We start from the raw sequence: 20,811 nt of genomic DNA, 5'->3' as shown, positions 1-20,811 counted from the left end.
TAGACGATGGGTAAAGTTTTGTTAAAGAGAACTCCACTGAATATTTCCAGGAAGCCTATCTATAACTATACGGGGCAAGAGGAAGATGCAGTGAAAAAAGCAGGGCACTTAGAAGCAGGCAGACCTGGGTTCAAATCCCAGCTCCGCCACTTACCAGTTTGGATAAATCATAAAATATTTGACATTCAGTTTGCTCACCCAAAAGCTGGGGTAGTAATTCCTTCCTCTCAGAACTGTGAGAATCAACTGAAATAACAGGTAGGAAAGTATTCTATAAGGGGATGTACCAAATTAAGATTATTACTCTCTCCAAAGTAGGGAGAAGCTGTGAAGAGAAGGCTGCAGGCAGCAGAGTGAGGAGCAGCCAGCTCCACTAGGCCTGGACAGCAGGGCCCGGTAGCTCTGGGGCTGGAGGCTGCCATGGGTGGGCATTCCAACCACTTCACCTTCCCCTTTCCCCTTTGTTGACGGTCATAACCAGACGCACCTACGTAATAAGATGACAGATTGTACATAATCAGCACTTACCAGATAGTGAGCCCTTTGAGGGCAAGGGCGGGCTGTTGTCATCTTTATCCCCAGCACCCAGCACAAGTGCTTGGCACAGAGCAGGTACCCAGTAAATATGTGTCGAATGAATAAGTAAATGGATTAATGACTGAATGACACATGGCACTAGTTTGACATCCCACAAGAAGCCCATGCAGAGCTCCATCCCTTCCCTTCCCCCGCAGGCACTGGCGCAGTGTGCCTGTGAAGGAGGCAGAGTTAGGGTACCACAGCCCTTGCAAGAGCCGCTCCAGAAAGGAGGCTGGGGCCGAGGGGAGTCAGGCCCGCCTCACACCACTTCTTTAGAGCAGATACACGGTATGTGGATAATTCAGGGGAGGCTAACAGAGCCCCGAGGCTCCTGGGCAATAAAAGAGGCAGCTGCTAGAGGGACAGCAAAAGAGGAAAGAAACACCACAGGCTTTGAAGTCCACCCAGATCTAGGTTCCAATCAGTTTTGCCTCTAACTAGCTACGTGACCTTGGAAAAGTTACTTAGCCATGTTCACCATCTATGTGCAATAATACCTACCTTACAGGATTGATGTGAGAATTAAATGAGATACTGTATACAAAGTGTGGAAGAGGAGTGCCTGCCATGTACTAGGCATCCAATAAATGACAGCTATTAGTACTATTCCCAGGCACGACAGAAATACTACATAAGAGAACGGATGCGAAGCGACTGTCATGCTTTACGGTAAGGGCACAACGGATGCGAGAAGAGGAGAGGTCTGCAGATTCTGCCCTGAAAAGGGTGGAACCTCGTGTAACTGGCCAGAGCAGCCTGAAAGTAGCCAACCCCAGCCCATCCCCCATACCCCCGGGGGAGAGAGCCAGTCTCCTCCTGACCTCGGCATGGCATGGCCACTGAGCTGCAGCTTCCGGAAGGTCTCCTCATATTGCGGCAGCTCCACGTACGTGATCAGCCACTGCACCACCTCATCCACGGTCCAGTTGTACACTGTGGGAAGAGACGAGCAGAGCCTTGACTCCAGAATGCAAGCACTACTGAAACTTATCATCACAGTCACATCGGCCTTCTCACTGACTGCATGCTTATGTGTTTACCATCTCCCCCTCCCACAAAATCTTAACTATGAAAGGAGTACATACTGTACTTTTTGTTTGACCCATAGGGGATGGACTTGCTCTTCCACTATACCAGCATTTGGGATGAAATCATCCTGAACTAGAATAATGACAGTAATACTAATAAATGCCATCTTTTCCGTGGCGCCTACTATATGACAGGTACTGTTCTAGGAGCCTCGTATATATTAACTCATTAATCTTCACAACCACCATGTGAAAGATAGGTCCCATTTTATCCCTGTTTTACAGATTTGAAGAAACTGAGGTACAGAAACATTATATATAACTTTCCCAAAGCTGCCCAGCTAGGAACTGGTAAAGCAAATGTCTGGACTCAAGCAATGTGCCTCCATACCCTTGCGCTAAGCCATCATGTACTCTTGTGCTCTCGCTCTCTCTCTGTCTACTTGATAGATTGATGGCTGGCTGGCTGGATGACATACAAGGATATGTGTATCAGGTGACACCCACTAATACTGGCATGCTGAACTTAAAAAACGTGGGAGCAACTGAGTTTCAGCAAAAAGATACCATTTTTATTGGATTTGAAGTTTGCTTTTAAGGATGAATCTGGTTTTGTTCATATTTGTATACAAATTTTATATAGCAACTTAAACCTCATTTTATGTTTGTACACATTTAAATAATAATTATAATAAAAACAATTTAAGTCAGCATTGTAGGTCCAAGATAAATTATTTCCCTTAAAAGGAATTTGTACATCCTCAAGTTTGAAGACTACTGCTGTGAGCAGGAAGAAGCCAAAAAAGTTCTGAAGCGGAGTGAAATGGTGAGATTTCTCACCCTCTTCTCTTAAGGTCCATGTCTTTCCCCAAAACTGCCTTTCATCAGAATGCTGTCCAATTTCCCTCTAAAAGTCAGACAACACTGAAGACATGGACTATGTCTTATTCATTGTTGCCCACCCCACTATCTCTAAAACAGAGATTCCCTGGGGCGCCTGGGTGGCTCAGTCGGTTAAACATATGACCCTTGATTTCAGCTCGGGTCCTAATCTCAGGGTGGTGAGATCGAGCCCTGGGTCAGGCTCTGCACTCAGCGGGGAGTCTGCCTGAATATTCTCTCTCTTCCTCTTTCCTCTGCCCCTCTCCTTCGCACTCTCTTTCTCTCTCTCTAAAACAAATAAATAAATCTTTAAAAAAGTAAAATAAAATAAAATAGGGCTTCTTATACAGTAGCATCAATAAGAATTTACTCAAAGAATAACGATCCCCACATGAGGAGTTCCAGAGACGTTCTGATTGTGGGCCCCCAAAGAGAAACAACAATCTCCTTAAACAAATACACAGTGCAACACCTCAGATGCTGGGCTATTTCTGTCACTCTCACGGAAGCTGGAGAAGCTGGAAGGCTGGACCTGCCCCTTCGTTCTCCTACACCCCCTACAGTGGAGCCCAGCCCGTGGTGCAGAGCAGACACTCAAGCATCCTGCAGGAAACAAGGTTGAAGGCAAAAATGCTCCAATCTCTTAACGTCCTCAAGAAGCTTCTAGACCTCAGGAGGGAAGTTCTGAGCCCGAGAGACTCTGGAGGTACCTGAAACTATCTGCAGAGGCACAGGAGGTGAGAGGGGGAAGGGGCCTGGGGAGGAAGTGAGGCAGGTCTAGTGCCCTCAGACTGCATCCCAGAAGACAAGATCCCAGAGGCTAGGTAAAGGGCGCTTAGTCATTGCTTGGTTAAATTTCAAATTCCCAGACTAGAAAGCATTGAAAAGAAGAGAGAAATTAATGTCCAAGAGCTACGTTCAAATCCTGGGGTTTGGGAAAGGAGGGATGACAGAGCAGGGTTAAAAAAGTAGGATGTATTAGCCTTTTATTCCTGAGAAGGAATGTATCCGCCTCTGTACACATCTGTCGACATGACAAATGTGCGCGTGCGTTCACTACGGTCTGGAATACCGGGTAGTGAAGGTGTAGCCGAGTGACACACAGATCTGAGGCAGACGGACAAGTACCAGCCTGTGAAGTGCGGAGAACAACACGCTCCCGCTACCGCTGCCAAGGGCGCTCGGCCGTGTCTCGCACAAAGGGGCCTTTCTGCTTGGCATGGGAAGTGGGAAGAAGGCCACTTTTTTGTTGCTAGAAAGGCCTGAGGCTAGCTGAGCTACAAGGGCCCCTTGTCTACTGGGGGGATGCCTTGATATAAGCGGGAGCATGGACGCCTGGCGCGCGGGAACTCCTCCCGAGCTGCACCTTCGGCTGTGGCGGAGACAGGCAGAGGCATTCCAACCAGAGTTTCTTAGTCTGCACCACTGACATTTTGGGTAGGACAGTTCTCTGTTGTGGGGGCCATCCTCTGCAGTGGAGGGTGGGTAACAGTAGTCCCTGGCATCTAGCCACTAAATGTAGCATGCTGCCACTCGTGACCGTCAAAAATGTCTCCAGGTACTGACAAATGTTCCCTGGGGGACAGGATGCCCCCACCCCCGGCTGAGAACCACTGCTCTAACACTACATTGAGTGAGACAGAGGGTCTGTATAAGGGGGCCACCGCACTCCAGTGAGGATGGACTCTCAACACAGTCAGCCCCTACATGGCTAAGCTATTGGGAAAAGGATAATGGCTTCAGCGTGTCAGGATAAATCTCAAGGTAGTTGTTCCGTGTGTGTGCATGCGATCATTCTGTTACCTAAGCAGACACCCTATCTAAGTAGGCTTGGCAGCATGGTGTGGCCATCCAGAGTCACTGCAGTCTGAGCGAAGTAAGCCAGGATGGGCTGCATCCTTGTCAGAGAGCAACCCTGTGTCCCACTCACTCAGTAGTCAGGGCGAGATATCAGGGCCTCCTGCCCCTAAGGTTCAAGTACCTAAAAGCTAAAAGTCTTGTTCTGCTTTCTCATTCCAAAAGAGAAAATGGGAAGAATCTCCAGGCCAAAGTGAGGAAGACGGTAAGAGCAAGTACAGAGAGCTGTTGCCGTCAGTAGAAAGCCACGGAATTTGGCAAGGAGGGCTTAGTACAGATACGGTCTCCAAATGACTCACGTGTCCAAATCCCAGGAGGACATGCAAACAAGAGACAGTCTTCTAAAGTCATCAGCCTCTCATCACCCCGAGCCTGTCCATAAGGCCCCTGGAGAGATCAAAAACTACATCTCTGGGCAAAATACTACGTGGAGTCAGAGAAGGCCAACCCCTGGAGTTTTCTATACCAAAGAGTCCTTCCTAAGAGAAATCTATAAGGTGGCTAACTTTGTAGTCTCCAACCCTTTTCATGACATACTCCAACTGTATTTTGACCATACACTGCCAATATATGACTGTTTATAAATCAGATTCACATGCTGACATTAGGTATATGGTAAAACATACACAAAAATTGAAGAATGAGATAAATGCAATAAAAGTACAAGCTACAGTCTTGTCTTGTAGCACCCCAGCTGACTGTGTTGTGCAGGTGGATACCACTGGGCAAACAGTCAAACTCATCCAACACAGATTCAGTTCAGTCAGCCTGAACTTCACAGCTCCGCCCTGGATGCTGTCTCTGCTGTAGCTCTTACCTCGGCAGACCTCACACAGAATCGGTATCTTGCACTATTTTCTTATGCATCCTTGGACATTGCTCTCAGATTTCCAGGTCTTTGCTATTTCCAGAAAAGCTTCTTTTCCCTCTTCGCAGTCTGCTAACCCCCAACTAATCCTTAAAACCCACCTCTAACTCCACTTGTGGAAACGCTTTGGGGCCCCTTTCAAAATCCTCTCTTCTAAAACCTTCAAAATAAAATAGGTACTAGCTCTCCCTTACGTTATATTGGGAGCTGTATGTTATATTGTTATTACTTAGTCACGCATCTCTCTTCTCCATTGTGCTTGGAACAATGTGGTGGTAGGGAACATGTCTTTTCTATTTCCACATTCCCCGGTGTCTAACCCAGAGCTAGATCATTTGAACTACTCTGTAAAGTTTACTGGACAAAAGAATCAATATAAATGAATGAATGGACAAATGAAGGCACTCTGTAGGTCCTGGATCACAGGGAGCACATCCCATCAGGATTTCCATTATGCTTTCCCACCAACAGCATCACTTGCCCCCACAGACTTCTCATGGAAGTAAAGCATTTACCTTATGCATATCAGCAGAGAACTCCAGAAATAGATATGGAGGCCAGGATAGATCTTGACTATCTGAGAAGCTAACTGAACATCAATTTCTGGATTTTTTTTTTTTTTTTAAAGAATAGGAAGGGGCCTTTTCCATTTGAGAAAGATTTTTATATAAAATGAGTAAACTCAGGGTGCCTGGGTGGCTCACTTGGTTAAGCTCAGGTCATGATCCTAGGGTCCTGGGATCCAGCCCCGTGTTACAGTGCTCCCTGCTCAGCAGAGAGTCTGCTTCTTCTTTTTTTTTTTTTTAAGATTTTATTTATTTATTTGACAGAGAGATAGAGCAAGAGAGGGAACACAAGCAGGGGGAGTGGGAGAGGGAGAAGCAGGCTTCCCGCGGAGCAGAAAGCCCCATGTGGGGCTCGATCCCAGGACCCTGGGATCATGACCTGAGCCGAAGGCAGACGATTAATGACTGAGCCACCCAGGCGCCCCAGAGAGTCTGCTTCTCCCTCTGCCCGTCCACCCCTGCTTGTGTGCTCTCTCTGTGCTCTCTCTCTCCCAAATAAATAAATTCTAAAAAACAAATGAGTAAACTCTCCCACTTTATTCTGAAATAACCACACACAAAAAATGAAGTAATCGAGGACTGCCAAATACCTGGCCATTTTAGAATGCTAGATTTATATATATATATATATGAAAGAGGGAAGAAACGTGAGCAAAGAGAGAACTATAAAATGTGAGGCCCGTTCAGAGAACACTAACTCCAGTTTGTCTGGAGTTGAAGGGTAACATACAGAGACAAGAAGAGTGAGGCATTACTGAGGCCAAATGATGAAAGTCCTTGAAGGCAGGTAGTCTCAAACTCCAAAATCATTTATTCACTGAAAAAAACAAAAACAGACATCAAGCATTGACTACTTGCCAGGCACTGCTTCAGGAGCTAGGGATACAACAGTACACACAACAGAGTCCCGGATCCCTGGTGGAGAGAGACAAACTAAAACACCATAAACAAATAATTCTATGTCGGGTGGTGATAAGTACAATGAAGAAAAACAAAGCAGGGTAAGAGAATAAAGAGTAGCGCGTTCTCAGATTGGATTGGGGAAGGCCTCTCTGATGAGGTGACATTGGAACAGACAGTGAAATGAAGGTGTGAGCCATGTGAATACTTGGGGGAAAGGCATTCCAGAAAGATGCAACAGTAAGTATTACTCCCTAGCACTTGAGCTATAGCAATACCTCTGGGAACATGCCAGAACAGATCCTTGGCCTTGGCCAATCCTTTCTCTTGCCAGAGAAAAAATAAGCAGTAAGAAATGGGCTCCTGAATCAGGATATCTTTCCCCTAATGGATTGGTGGTGCCTCCGGATGAAGCCCTCCTTTAGTTCTGTGGTTTCAAACCCACATCCCAAAAGAACTACGTCTGGTAGGACTGTTGACAGTCCTTTCTCTGCCCCTCCTTCACACAGCTGTTAGTCAGTTGATTGCTCAGTCAGCTCTTGCTCAGCCCTTTGGTCAGCCAGTCAGCACAGTGGTGAAGAATGTGGGCTTTTGAGGCGCCTGGGTGGCTCAGTTGGTTAAGCGACTGCCTTCGGCTCAGGTCATGATCCTGGATTCCCGGGATCAAGTCCCGCATCGGGCTCCCTGCTCGGCAGGGAGTCTGCTTCTGCCTCTGACCCTCCCCCCTCTCATGTGCTCTCTCTCTCTCGTTCTCTCTGTCTCAAATAAATAAATAAATAAAATAATAAATAAATTTAAAAAAAAAGAATGTGGGCTTTTGTTTGAATTCGGGATCTACCACTTACTAGACGTAGAACCACAGACAAGTTACTTAACCTTTCTGGGTCTCATTTTTGTCACCTATAAAATGGTGAGAATCAGAGTTCTCACATCACAAGAGCAAAGTGAAGATATGGGAAGCTCCTAGCATAAATAAATGCCAAGGAAATATTGCTTATTATTACCATCACCATTCATTTATTCATTCACCAAGCTCTCCCTGGCTTCCTACTCTGGTAGGTTCTGGGCAAGTTACTACATACAGAGACCAATATGCATAACTTCCGGGGCACCTGGGTGGCTCAGTCCTTAAGCGTCTGCCTTCGGCTCAGGTCATGATCCCACAGTCCTGGGATCGAGCCCCGCATCGGGCTCCCTGCTCAGTGGGAGGCCTGCTTCTCCCTCTCCCACTCCCTCTGCTTGTGTTCCCTCTCTTACTGTCTCTCTGTCAAATAAATAAATAAAATCTTAGAAAAAAAAAAAAACATGCATAACTTCCATCACAAGGGCTCTCTTCTAGAGAAGGAGACATATAAGAAAACACATGAGGGTGCCTGGGTGGCTCAGTCGGTTAAGCGGCTGCCTTTGGCTCAGGTCATGATCCCAGGGTCCTGGGATGGAGTCCCACATCGGGCTCCTTGCTCAGCAGAGAACCTGCTTCTCCCTCTCCTTCTGCCTAACACTCCCCCTGCGTGTGGTCTCTCTCTCTCTCTCAAATACATACATACACACATACATACATAAAACCTTTAAAAAAATAAAAACATCTTATCTTTAAAAAGAAAGAAAAGAAAACACATGAGGATAAGGTAGTACTTCATATGGGGTGATGTGGGGGGACCAAGAAAGGAATGGCTGACTGCTAGAGTGAGACAGAAAAGGCATCCCAAAGCCTAGCTTCTTATCTGGCTACTCTGGATAGAGAGCACTCCAACAGACCTACAGAATCTTACCAAAGTGGCCCTCTCCTAAAAGCGGTTTGTGGCCTAGGCCTATGGTTTGTCTCTCTGAGTGGTTTCCTTCTGGCTTTCACTAGCAGCTTGCCATCTGCACCCTGAGGGAGGCAGGGGTCTTAGTTTTCTGATGCTCTGTCAACCTCAAGCCCTGAATCATCATTACAAAAAGAATCCAGCCCTTGGGCCAAGGCCTCAGGTGACAGGCCCACAAGGCCACCCTGCACAAACCAGGTCTGCATGGCCACAGAATAGTAAAAGAACCTATTTTGGAATGTTGAATGAGCCAAACCACTTGTTTAAGATCACACAATGGTAGAGCCAAGGGCAAACTTCTGTCTACCCCATCCCTACACTGGGCCAGGCCCTGTGCTAAGTGTTAAGATATAAAATCACATAAGATAACGCCCTCAAGCAGTCTGGTGTGAAAACAGGCAAGGGAACAGATGGTTGCAATTAGTGTGCTAAATGCGATGAGGCGATAAGGGTAAGGAGCTGTGGGAACACAGTAGGCACCTAACATAGCCTACGGTTTCCAGGGAAGATTTCCTAAAGAAGGGTATACTTAAGTTGAGTCTTAATTGTCAAATAGGATTTAATCAGATCAACAAGGGGGAAGGACAGAGGGAACAGTATACATGAAAGCATCAAGGAATGAAAGGAAACGACATATCCTAGTAACTTCAGATAAATCAATGTAGCTATAGAAGAGATGGGATGGAGAGTGGTAGAAAATAAGGGGCACCTGCACCTCAGTGTTCATAGCAGCAATGCCCACAATAGCCACACTATGGAAAGAGCCCTGATGCCCATCGACAGATGAATGGATAATGAAGATGTGGGATATATATATACAACTAAATATTACTAAGCCATCGAAAAGAATGAAATCTTGCCATTTGCAACAACATGGATGGAACTGGAAGGTATTATGTAAGTGAAATAAGTCACTCAAAGAAAGACAAATACCATATGATTTCACTTGTATGTGAAATTTAAGAAACAAAACAGATGAACATAAGGGAAGGGAAGGAAAAATAAAGTAAGATAAAAACAGAGAGGCAAACCATAAGAGACTCTTAACTACAGGAAACAAACTGAGGGTTGCTGGAGGGGAGGTGGACGGGGGGGATGGGATAACTGGGTGATGGGCATTAAGGAAGGCACTTGAAGTAATGAGCACTGGGTGTTACATGCAACTGATGAATCACTAAATTCTACCCCTGAAACTAATAATACACTATATTTTAACTAAATTAAATTTAAATTAAAATTTTCAAAAAAAAATAAGAAAAATAAGTAGATCACAGAAATTAGCATGTGCCTGATATGCTAATCTAGCACAATGCCTGGTATATAGAAGGTACTCAGTTAATTTTTTTCTTTTTTAATGCAGGCGTGTTTGCACAAATTGTAGGAGAGAAACAGTACCTTTTGGGGCCAATACTACAAAGATGAATAGGCATGATGGAGAAAGAGCATTAAAATATGAAGAAACTCTCAGGATATAAAAGATCACTAGATTTTTACTTACATATACATATTGAGCTTTTTTCCCCTAACTGAGATAATTTAGTTGAGATTACAAATGGACATTTAATTTTAATGCATCTAGCATCTCATAGATAAACACTAAAAAAATCAATGGCATTTTCTATAATAATTTGTTTCATCAACAACTACTGAGCTTTCAAGTACCTTATTTTGTTGAGTACCAAATGAGACAGCAGTTGTAACCTAAGCTTACTGCTAATTCTACAGAAACTCAAGTGTTACCTAACCAATAGAAGATCCAATATTTATCTCTTCAAAATAACATATGATTATCATATATGATTACATGGGAATTTACTTGTACCATCTTTAGCAACACCTTTATTTATCCAGAGAACAATTAAGAATATTTCTTCCACCTAAGAATTTGGTGTCCTAGCATGTTTGTTTCATTATTTTTAAAAAAAATTTTTTTTCTTTTTTAATGAGAAGCCACTGAAAAATGCAAGCAGAGACATGGTCAGATATTTACTTTTGAAAGATCTCTCTGGAACCAATCAAAGGACAAACTACAGTAGAAGTAGACTGAGCCAAGAAGAATAGTATGAAAGCATCCAAGCAAAAGATGATTAAGGGGAGGTTTCTGCTTCAGGCTAAGATGAAGTAACTAGAATGGAATTCATCCTCCCTCCTGAAACAACCAAAAAAAAAAAAAGGAAAAAAAAGACAAAATATATGAAACAATGGTTTTCAAGACATTGGACATCAGCCTACAATGGACAGTGATCTTTGAGAGATAGTAAACAAATGAGGCAGGTGATACAATTGCCCTAGCTTCTGGCTTTGAAAGAATTTCCAGGCCACAGTGCAGAGTGGAACTAAAGCTGAGAGGGAAGAAATGGAAGTACACTACTGTGGTTCTTACACTATATGTGATAAGGTATAATAATATCTCTTCAGAAACCTCATGTACTATTGGTGGGAATATAAACTGGTGCAGTCACTGTGGAATACGGTATGGAGGTTCCTTAAAAAATTAAAAATAAAATTACCATATGATTACTACTACTACCTAGTAGTAGTAATTCTACTACTAGGTATTTACCCAAAGAAAATGAAAACACTAATTTGAAAAAATATATGCACCCCTATTTACTGCAGCATGTTTTACAATAGCCAAGATATGAAAGCAATCTTAAGTATCCAGCAGTAGATGAATGGATAAAGAAAATGTGGTTACCATATGCAACAACACAGATGGACCTGGAGGGTATTATGTGAAGTAAAGTAAGTCAGACAGAGAAAAATAAATACCATATGATTTAACTTATATATGGAATCAAAAGAACAATATAAATGAACAAACAAACAAAGCAGAAACAGACCCATAAAACAGAGAACAAACTTGTGGTTGCCAGAGGAGAAGGGGCTAGGGGAAAGGGCAAAATGAATGAAAGGGAGTGGGATATACAAGCTTCCAAACAGAATGAGTAAGTCACAGCAATGAAAGGTAGAGTAAAGGGAATACAATCAGTGGTATGGCAATTGCAATAGCATTATATAGTGACAGTAGCTACAGCTGTGGTGAGCACAGCATACATATAGAGTTGCTGAATCACTATGCTGTACGCCTGAAACTAATGTAATATTGTGTGTCAACTATATTTCAATAAAAACTAAAATAATAATATCCCTAGAGGGTAGACTGTGATAAGTTAAAGATGCATATTTTATCTCCTAGAGCAATCACTAAAATAACGAAAGAGTTAAACCAATAAAAAAAAAAGATAAAATGGAATCATAAAAACTACTCATTAATCCAAAAGAAGGCAGAAAAAGAGGAAAAGGGAATAAAAAAAACAGCAGGAGAAAACAGAAAACAAATAGCAAGATAGTAGCCTCAAATCTAATCACATTAATAACCACATTAAATGTAAATGGTCTAAATAACCCAACTAAAAGGCAGAGATTATTAGATTGCAAAAAAAAAAAAAATACAAGACCCAATCATAAACTGTTTATAAGAAATGCATTTAAATATAAAAACACAAGGGGGTGCCTGGGTGGCTCAGTCGGTTAAGCATCTGACTCTTGATTTCAACTCAGGTCATGATCTCAGGGTCGTGAGATGGAGCCCCATGTCGGGCTCCTCACTGGGTGTGAAGCCTGCTTAAGATTCTCTCTACCTCGGGGCAATTGGGTGGCTCAGTCAGTTAAGCGTCTGCCATCAGCTCAGGTCATGATTCCAGGGTCCTGGGATTGAGCCCCGCAACAGGCTCCTTGCTTGGTGGGGAGCCTGCTGTTCCCGCTGCTTGTGCTTGCTCTCTGTCTCTCTGTCTTTTGCTCTCTCTGTGTTAAATAAATAAAATCTTTAAAAAAAAAAAAAAAGATTCTCTCTCCCTCTCCTTCTGCCACCCCCCAAAACACACACACGTAGATTAAAAGTAAATAGATGGAAAAAGATACTCAAAACCAATAATACTCGAAAGAAAGTTTTATTAATATAAAAGGAGATTTCAGAGCAAAGACTATCACCAGGGAAAAAGAAAGTCATTTCATAATAATGAGATCAATTAATCAAGAAGACAAAATAATCTTAAATCTTGGGGCACTTGGCTGGTTCAGCTGATAAAGAATGAGGCTTTTGATCTCAGGGTCATGAGTTCGAGTCCTACATTGGGTGTAGAGATTACTTAAATAAATAAACTTAAAAAAAAAATCCTAAATCTTTATGCACCTAGTAAGAAACCTTCAAAATACATGAAGAGGGGCGCCTGGGTGGCTCAGTCGTTAAGCATCTGCCTTTGGCTCAGGTCATGATCTCAGGGTCCTGGGATTGAGCCCCGCATCGAGCCCCGCATCAGGCTCCCTGCTCGGCGGGAAGCCTGCTTCTCCCTCTCCCACCCCCCCTGCTTGTGTTCCCTCTCTTGCTGTGTCTCTGTCAAATAAATAAATAAAATCTTAAAAAAAAAAAATACATGAAGAAAAACTCATAGAATTAATAGGCAAGGAGAAATAGGCAAATCCACAATTATAGTTGGAAATTTAAATACTCCCCCTCAATAACAGATAAGAGCAATAGGCAGAAAATTAGCAAAGATACAGCAGACTTAAACAACACCATCAACCAACATGGCCTGATTGACGTTTATAGAACACTCCACCCAACAATAGTCAAGTGCACATACCAAGATATATGATGTTCAGGGACATAAAAAAAAAAAAAAAAAAAGGTTTGAAAAATTTTTAAAGGATTAAAAAATATTGAAAGGACTGCTACTCCTGAAACCAATATTACACTGTATGTTAAGTAACTAGAATTTTAAAATGTTTTAAAGGATTCAAGCCATACAAAGTATGTTCTCAGACCACAATGGAATTAAACTGGAAATTGATAACAGAAAAATCTCTGGAAAATCCCCCAACATTTGAAAACTACATACCATGCTTCTAAAAAACTCAGGAATCAAAGACATCAAAAAAGAAAGAGAAAGTATTTTGAACTGAATGAAAATCAAAAGAAAACATATCATCTAACATAGTGAAGAACCATTACTAGATGGATATAAGATATAAGACAGATTTCAGAGGTACGCATTTCCAGGGCCAAAAGAATTCCTCAAATTGGAATACATTATTAAGGAATACACTGTATTGGAGTTATTGGAGACTGTATCAGACCAAAAAAGAAAAAAGAAAAAGTGATAATAAGGATTTATCACCAGTTGTGTTTTCATTTTAGGTATTTTTACTCTGTCTATGCCACCAATAAACCAGTTAGAAAAAAGCAAACAACCAAAACACACCAGAATTTGCAAAATACCTAAAGCAGTACTTAACGGGAAATATACAGCATTAAATGTCTATTAGAAAAAAGGAAAGGCCTCAAATCAATGATCTTAGTTTCCACCTTAACAAACTAGAAAAGAAGAACAAATTAAACCCAAAGTAAGCAGAAGAAAGAAAATAATAAAGATCAGTGTAAAAATCAATGAAATAGCCAACAATAGAGAAAATCCTTGTAACCAAACACTGGTCCTTTGAGCATATCAATATATTAAAAAGAATAATAAGAAAAAGTTATGGGGCGCCTGGGTGGCTCAGTTGGTTAAGCGACTGCCTTCAGCTCAGGTCATGATCCTGGAGTCCCGGGATCGAGTCCCACATCGGGCTCCCTGCTCAGCAGGGGGTCTGCTTCTCCCTCTGACCCTCTTCCCTCTCGTGCTCTCTGTCTCTCATTCTCTCTCTCTCAAATAAATAAGTAAAATCTTTAAAAAAAAAAAAAAGAAAAGGTTATGAATAAATGTACGCCAGTAAATTGATGACTTAATGAAATAGACAAATTGAAGACACAAATTACAAAAGCTCACTCAAGAAGTAGATAACCTAATAGTCCTATACCTATTCAAGAAATTGACACTGTTATTAAAAACCTTGTCACAAAGAAAACTCCAGGATCATGTGGCTTTATTGGTGAACTCTAGCAAGTATTTACAGAAAAATAATACCAACTCTATATGAAGTCTTCTGAAAAATTGAAGAATACTTCCCAATTAATTCAATGAGGCCAGCATAATCCTGATACCAAAAACAAAGGTATTATAAGAAAACTATAAACCAATATCCCTCATTAACAAAGATATAAAAATTTGAAACAAAATTTTAGCAAATAGAATCCAACCATAGAGTAAAAGGATAATGACCAAGTGGGGTTTATCCCAAGAATGCAGGGTTGGATTAACATTTAAAAATTAATCAATGTGGGGTGCCTGGGTGGCTCAGTCAGTTAAGCATCTGACTCTTGATTTTGGTTCAGGTCATGATCTTGGGTTTGAGATCAAGCCCCAAGTTGGGCTCCATGCTCAAGGTGGAGTCTCCTTGGGATTCTCTCTCTCCCTCTCTCTCTGCCCTCCCCCTGTTCATGTGCTCTCTCTCTCTCTCTCTCTCTAATAAATAAATAAAATCTTTTTTTAAAAATAATCAATGTAGGGCGCCTGGGTGGCTCAGTCGTTAAGCGTCTGCCTTGAGCTCGGGTCATGGTCCCAGGGTCCTGGGATCGAGCCCCACATCGGGCTCCTGCTTGGCGGGAAGCCTGCTTCTCCCTCTCCCACTCCCCCTGCTTGTGTTCCCTCTCTCGCTGTGTCTTTCTCTGTCAAATAAATAAATAAAATATTTTAAAAAATAAAAATAATCAATGTAATTCACCATCTTAGCAAATAAAAATAGAAAAACCAGGCAATCATCTCAACAGACACAGAAAATTCATTTGATAAAATCCAACATCCATTCCTGATAAAAGCTCTCAGCAAATCAGTAATAGAAAATCACTTCTTCAATTTAACAAAAGACTTTTGCAAAAAAATCCCCACAGCTAATGTTATATTTAATGGTGAAAGACTGAATGTTTTCCTCCTGAGATCAGAAACAAGACGAAGATGCCTATTGTTACCACTTCCTTTCAAGACTGTACTGGAGATACTAACCAGGGCAATCAGACAAGAAGAAGGATTTTTTTTTAAAGACCTTATTTATTGGGGCACCTGGGTGGCTCAGTTGGTTGGGCATCTGCCTTCAGCTCAGGTCATGATCCCAGGGTACTGGGATCGAGCCCCACATCGGGCTCCCTGCTCAGCAGAGAGCCTGCTTCTCCCTTTCCCTCTGCTGCTCCCCCTGCTTGTACTCCCCCCCTCAAAAGAATAAATAAAACCTTAAAAAAAAAAGACCTTATTTATTTAAGTAATCTCTACACCCAACATGGAGCCCAAACCCACAACCCTGAGATCAAGAGTTGCACACTCTACCAACTGAACCAGCCAGATACCGCCACAAGAAAAAGTCTTTAAAGACATCCAGATTGGAAAATAAAATAATAAAGCTTTCTTTATTAGAAGATTTGATTATCTCAGTTGAAACTCTGATGGTATCTCACTAATAAGTGAGTTTATTGCAAGGTTGCAGAATACAAGGATCAATATATAAAAATCAAATTTTTACATATCTTACCACAATTTAAAAAATACTATTTACAATAACCCAAAATCTATGAAATAGAGATAAATCTGACAAAATATATGAAAGACCTGTACACTGAAAACTACAAAATACTACCAAGAGAAAGTATGTCTCCTAAATAAATAGAAAGATGTACCTTGTTCATGGATCAGAGAACTCAATATTGGGAAGATGTCAGTTCTGTCAAACTGAGCTACAGATTCAGTGTAATGCCAATCAAAATCCTATCAGGCTTTTTTGTAGAAATTGACAAGTTGGTTCACAAACAAACAGCCAAAACAAGTTGGAAAAAGGGAAACCAAGTTGGAAGGCGAACACTATCTGACTAAAAGGTTATTGTAAGACTGTTGTAATCAAGATAGCACGGTATTGACAATAAGAACAAATAGATCAGTGGATCAGAATGTAAAGTCCAGAAATAAACCCATACTTATATGGATAATTTATTTATTTATTTTTATTATGTTATGTTAGTCACCATACAGTACACCATTAGTTTTTGATGTAGTGTTCCACGATTCACTGTTTGTGTATAACACCCAGTGCTCCATGCAATACGTGCCCTCCTTAATACCAATTGATTTTTAGCAGTGGAGAAAGGACAGAATTTTCAACAAATGGTTCTAGAACAATTGAGACATCCATGAGCACAAAAAAGATCTCGGATCCATACTTAACACTAACATACACGAATACAGAACAGATCAGAGGCCTAAACATAAAACCTACAACTATAAAACTTCTAGAGGGGAACATGGGAGAAAATCCTTGTGTAACCTTGGGTTAGGCAAATATTTCTTACATATGACACCAAAGAATGATCCACAAAAGCACAAATTGAAAAACTGGCCTTCAGAAAAATTGAAACTTATCGTTCTTCAAAAGAATGATAAGCCACAGACTGGAAGAAAATCTTTGCAAAACATGTATCTCATAAAGGATATCCATTTGTATTCATGTGTCAAAACTCAAAAAAATTATACACTTTCAATATTTACACCTGATTGTATTATCAAGTACAACTGAATAAATCTTTCAAAAAGATGAAGTTGAGCTAAGGCAATATCATAGGAGATGCACATAAAATATAGAAGAGAGGTAGAATCCTTAGGACTTGGTAACAGAAAGAGGTGAGAGATGCTCAGTTTCCTTTATTAAATGTGGATTCAAGTAAGACCTTTATTTAATATAAGTAGCTATTTAATATAAACCAAAAATGATTGCAGTGTTAAATCACTGCATTGATGCTAGTTGGGTTTTGTTGCTGTTGCTGTTGTTGTTTTTGTTGGAAAAAAGGGATCTAAAAGAATCCAAGACAAAGATAAAGAAAAAGTCAATGATATCTTTCTCCCCTAAAATGTAGCAACAATGGCTGAGGTATTTTAACTCAATGGCTTAAAGATTCACTTAGCAAAGTAAATTTTATGTAACTAAAACAAGAGGATAAACACCTCTCACTGGGTTTATGTAAAAGCAAAAAGGGGATGCCTGCTCTTTTATACTGATCTGACTTCTGAAATGGTTTAGACAGAAGTCCAATGCCACCTGCCCCTGCTGGGTTATGCCAACAGAGAAAGGCCAGTTCTGCAGGGTTTCTCTCTAAAAGCCTCCCAGTTTGCCAATATTTCTCCAACTGCCTCCTATGAAAAATCCCATCCTACAAAGAATAGCACAGACAGAACTGGAGATCTGTTGAGTTTATTTCATTATTTCCAAATTATTATTTGGAATTATTTCCAAATTACTTCCAGTAGAAATAAATATTTTCTCAAGGCAAAGTTCAAAGTTACACTAGAATATTGGGTTCTTTTGCTTTTAGCTGGAATCATATTATTTAGTTAGAATCAAAGTTGATAGTTTAAGATGGTTTTGATCCATACAAATGGGGAAAGAAATTATTACTTTGTTTGCCTGATAGCATCTTTTGAAATCACATGTCCAGGAAAGGGGAGAAAAAATAGTAATGATGCACTTTGTTTAGAAGAATAGAAACCGTGTTTTAGAGGAGAATCCTCTTAGGTCAGTGCCTCCCACCATCCTCTAAGGGCACTGTTACTGTTTCTACTGGTTCAAATATGCAAACAATAATTATGTTTCTCAAAGATTCTACAAAATCTACCCGGCCTACCTTCCTTTAAAGAACTGCCAGCCCCCCTTCCTCTTAGAGGGATTGGAAATTGCCGCAGCCCCCCACCAAGCCCCATACATATTCTCTCACTACCTCTACCCTACATAATAAGTCTGTGATCCAAACTATGCCAATCTGATTCTCCCTCCACCATATCTGACCGTTGAGCAAAGATACTTAGTTAGATAAAAAATGAATGAAGCAGAGACATCTAAGAGTAGCTAATTAGAAAAGGCCAACCCCCTAGTCCCTGCTGCTGGGATCCCTGGAGTTTCCCTTGTTCTTGATCCTTCCTCAGCCCAGTTTGTTCGACTCTTTCTTACTTAATTTTGTATAACAAAGAATTCGGTGGTCTTTGTCTTCAGGTCAATTTCCCTGGTGATAGGAATATCTCTGTTATTCATGGTGGAGCCCTTGGATCACACTTGAGTTTGAGCTAATGACTCTGGATGGGGGCTAGTGACCAGAAAGACCAACCAGGTGACTAGGGGATTGGGCCTTTGGGCCAGGAGATATTAGCCCAACCTTCAGAAAGGAAAAGGGGGTGCAGAATGAGTGCCATCATGGAGCCAGTGATTCAATCAATCATGTCTATGAAATAGGACCTCAATAAAAACTCTGGACACTGAGGCTCAGATGAGCTTTCCAGTCAGCAAACACACTCGTGATTAATGTGCTGGGAGCGTGGTAAGTCCTGATTCCATGAAGGGAAGAGACAGAAGCTCCAAATTCAGGACCCTCCTAGACCTCGCCCTATTGGTCTCTTCTTTTGTCTGGCCCTAACTTTTATCCATTATAGTAAAATGGTAATCATAAGTACAGCACTTTCCTGAGTTCTGTGAGTCATTTAGCAAATTGTCAAACTGAGGGGATAGTGGGAACCCATGATTTGCAGCCAGTCGGTCAGAGCACAGGTGGCTGGAAACACCCAAAGTTTATGGCTGGTCAGTGTCTGAAGTGACAGCAGTCCTCTTGGGGACTTTGCCCTTAACCTGTGAAGCCTGCACTAACTGGGCAGTCAGTGACAGAATCGCATTGCATTATTTCATGAAACACTCTCTCTGCCTCATATTCCTCATCTGTAAATGGAGACAATCATGGTATTTCGACTTCAAAGGGTTTTTGTGCAAAACAAATGAGTTAATATCCATAAATCTCTCAGAACAGTGGCTAGCATATATCAAATACTATGTAAATGTTAAAGTCAGTTTTTTAGTTCTTGTTGTTTTGATTACTGAAGTCTAGAACTGGCTAATGTAGCAATTATCAGGCTTTTCTGTTAAAATCTAAGTAACACTGAGAAAACACTGGCTCCCACCATCAGTCAGAAAATGTTAACCACACTAATCCTGTAGATGGTACTGACACTAGCCAGCTTATGTTCTGCACACAAATGAGCACTGCTGATATCTATCTCATCTAGCAAAACTCAGGCCAGCCAGCTTGTGCCAGCGCCAGAATATCACATGCGTTTTGCAGCTCTGGGAATCATCACTCCAGAGATTAGGGGCCTTGTTGTAAATAACGAAGCAAATTGTTAGGAGGAATAGTACACACGAAGATCCTTACTTTTAGCTTGTCGAGTCACCAGGCATGACACTTGGTGAGCAAATCCTAAAATGATACATACATGTCACCTCTCGGCTTAGCTATGGGCTACCTCCCAGTGCGCTGGAATGTTTCTCCGCTCATCGGTAATGGGAACCAACCCCTCAAAACTCACTCCATTGTCTTCCATCTTCGTGTCATTTAGAACATACTTGGAAGTGTTCCAAATAGTTGCTGAGTCGAGGAATAAAGTTCTTACCAGAAAATTGTCTTGGCTGCTTTTTAGTATTATGATTTCATCCCTCTGTTTCTGCCCTCTCTTGGTCACTTTCCCTTCCCAGCTACTTCTGTGAGAGCTTTCAGAGAAGGCCAGGAATGCTCTCCCTGCCATTGTTCATTCCAAATTCCCACTTATGAAACCCAGTCTTCAAACCCAGGCGCCATGTCCTCATGTTGTTACAGAAAAAAGGAGAAAACTAAAATTAAACAGTACTAATAGAAGATTTTTCCTGGCAGTGCCAGTATAATTCCAAAGATCATTTCACTGCTTGATCTCGCAACAGCAGACAGCCAGAGCTGCTCAGGAGCTATTAAACAAAGCCCCCACAAGGAACTCGGCTCCTAACGATTTCCAGAAAGCGGTCTGTAGAGCTCACTTACGCTTCTTCTAAACTGATAAAAACACAGAGTGAACAAGAAGTATCAGGACTAGAATCCAGGTCTTCTTGCTTCGAATCTCATGTTCCCCACGTACATTATACATGATCCCTTCCAGATCTAAAATTCTATAATCCCAGGCAAGATTAAAACAAAAATAGACACTGCCTCCTTTCCTACCAAAACTGGTTTTCTCTACCACCAGACCAGTGCTTTCAACCGAGATGGCATGGAAAAGCACTGGCCCAGCGAGAGGAAGGTCCAGGTCTAAATCCTGGCTCTACTATTTACTAAGTGTGTGAAAACGAAAAAATCGCTTTATAAATCTGGGCCTAAGGCTCCTCATCTGCAAAAGCAGGGGCCCTGGTGGTCACTGAAGTTTAACCCTTCTTAGCATCAAGACCTACCCAAGAGACCCTGCAAATAGACTGCTTCCAATCTTGTTAGTATCAAAGGACACTCCAGCCACATATAGAGATGGAGAGGAGGCTAAAGTGCTGTTTTTCCCTTCCCTGTCAAG

At 41.6% G+C, this 20,811-nt stretch overlaps 1 protein-coding gene across 4 annotated transcripts in view; it reads right to left on the bottom strand.

The window, feature by feature from the left end:
- Window positions 1-20,811, bottom strand: part of STIM1 (stromal interaction molecule 1) — a 188,220-nt gene that overhangs the window by 33,767 nt on the left and 133,642 nt on the right. For all 4 annotated transcript variants that reach the window (XM_045894291.3, XM_045894292.3, XM_045894293.3 and 1 more), the window contains exon 4: window positions 1,401-1,512. In XM_045894291.3, coding sequence (XP_045750247.1) covers window positions 1,401-1,512 — 112 coding nt within the window. The remainder of the gene's footprint in view (window positions 1-1,400; window positions 1,513-20,811) is intronic.

Source organism: Mirounga angustirostris, unplaced genomic scaffold, assembly GCF_029215605.1.
Source record: "Mirounga angustirostris isolate CCGP_5_RB_7025 unplaced genomic scaffold, mMirAng1.0.hap1 SCAF_13, whole genome shotgun sequence".
Taxonomy (NCBI): domain Eukaryota; kingdom Metazoa; phylum Chordata; class Mammalia; order Carnivora; family Phocidae; genus Mirounga; species Mirounga angustirostris.
The sequence above is the reverse complement of the archived record's forward strand: the minus strand, read 5'-3'. Positions and strand labels throughout refer to the sequence as shown.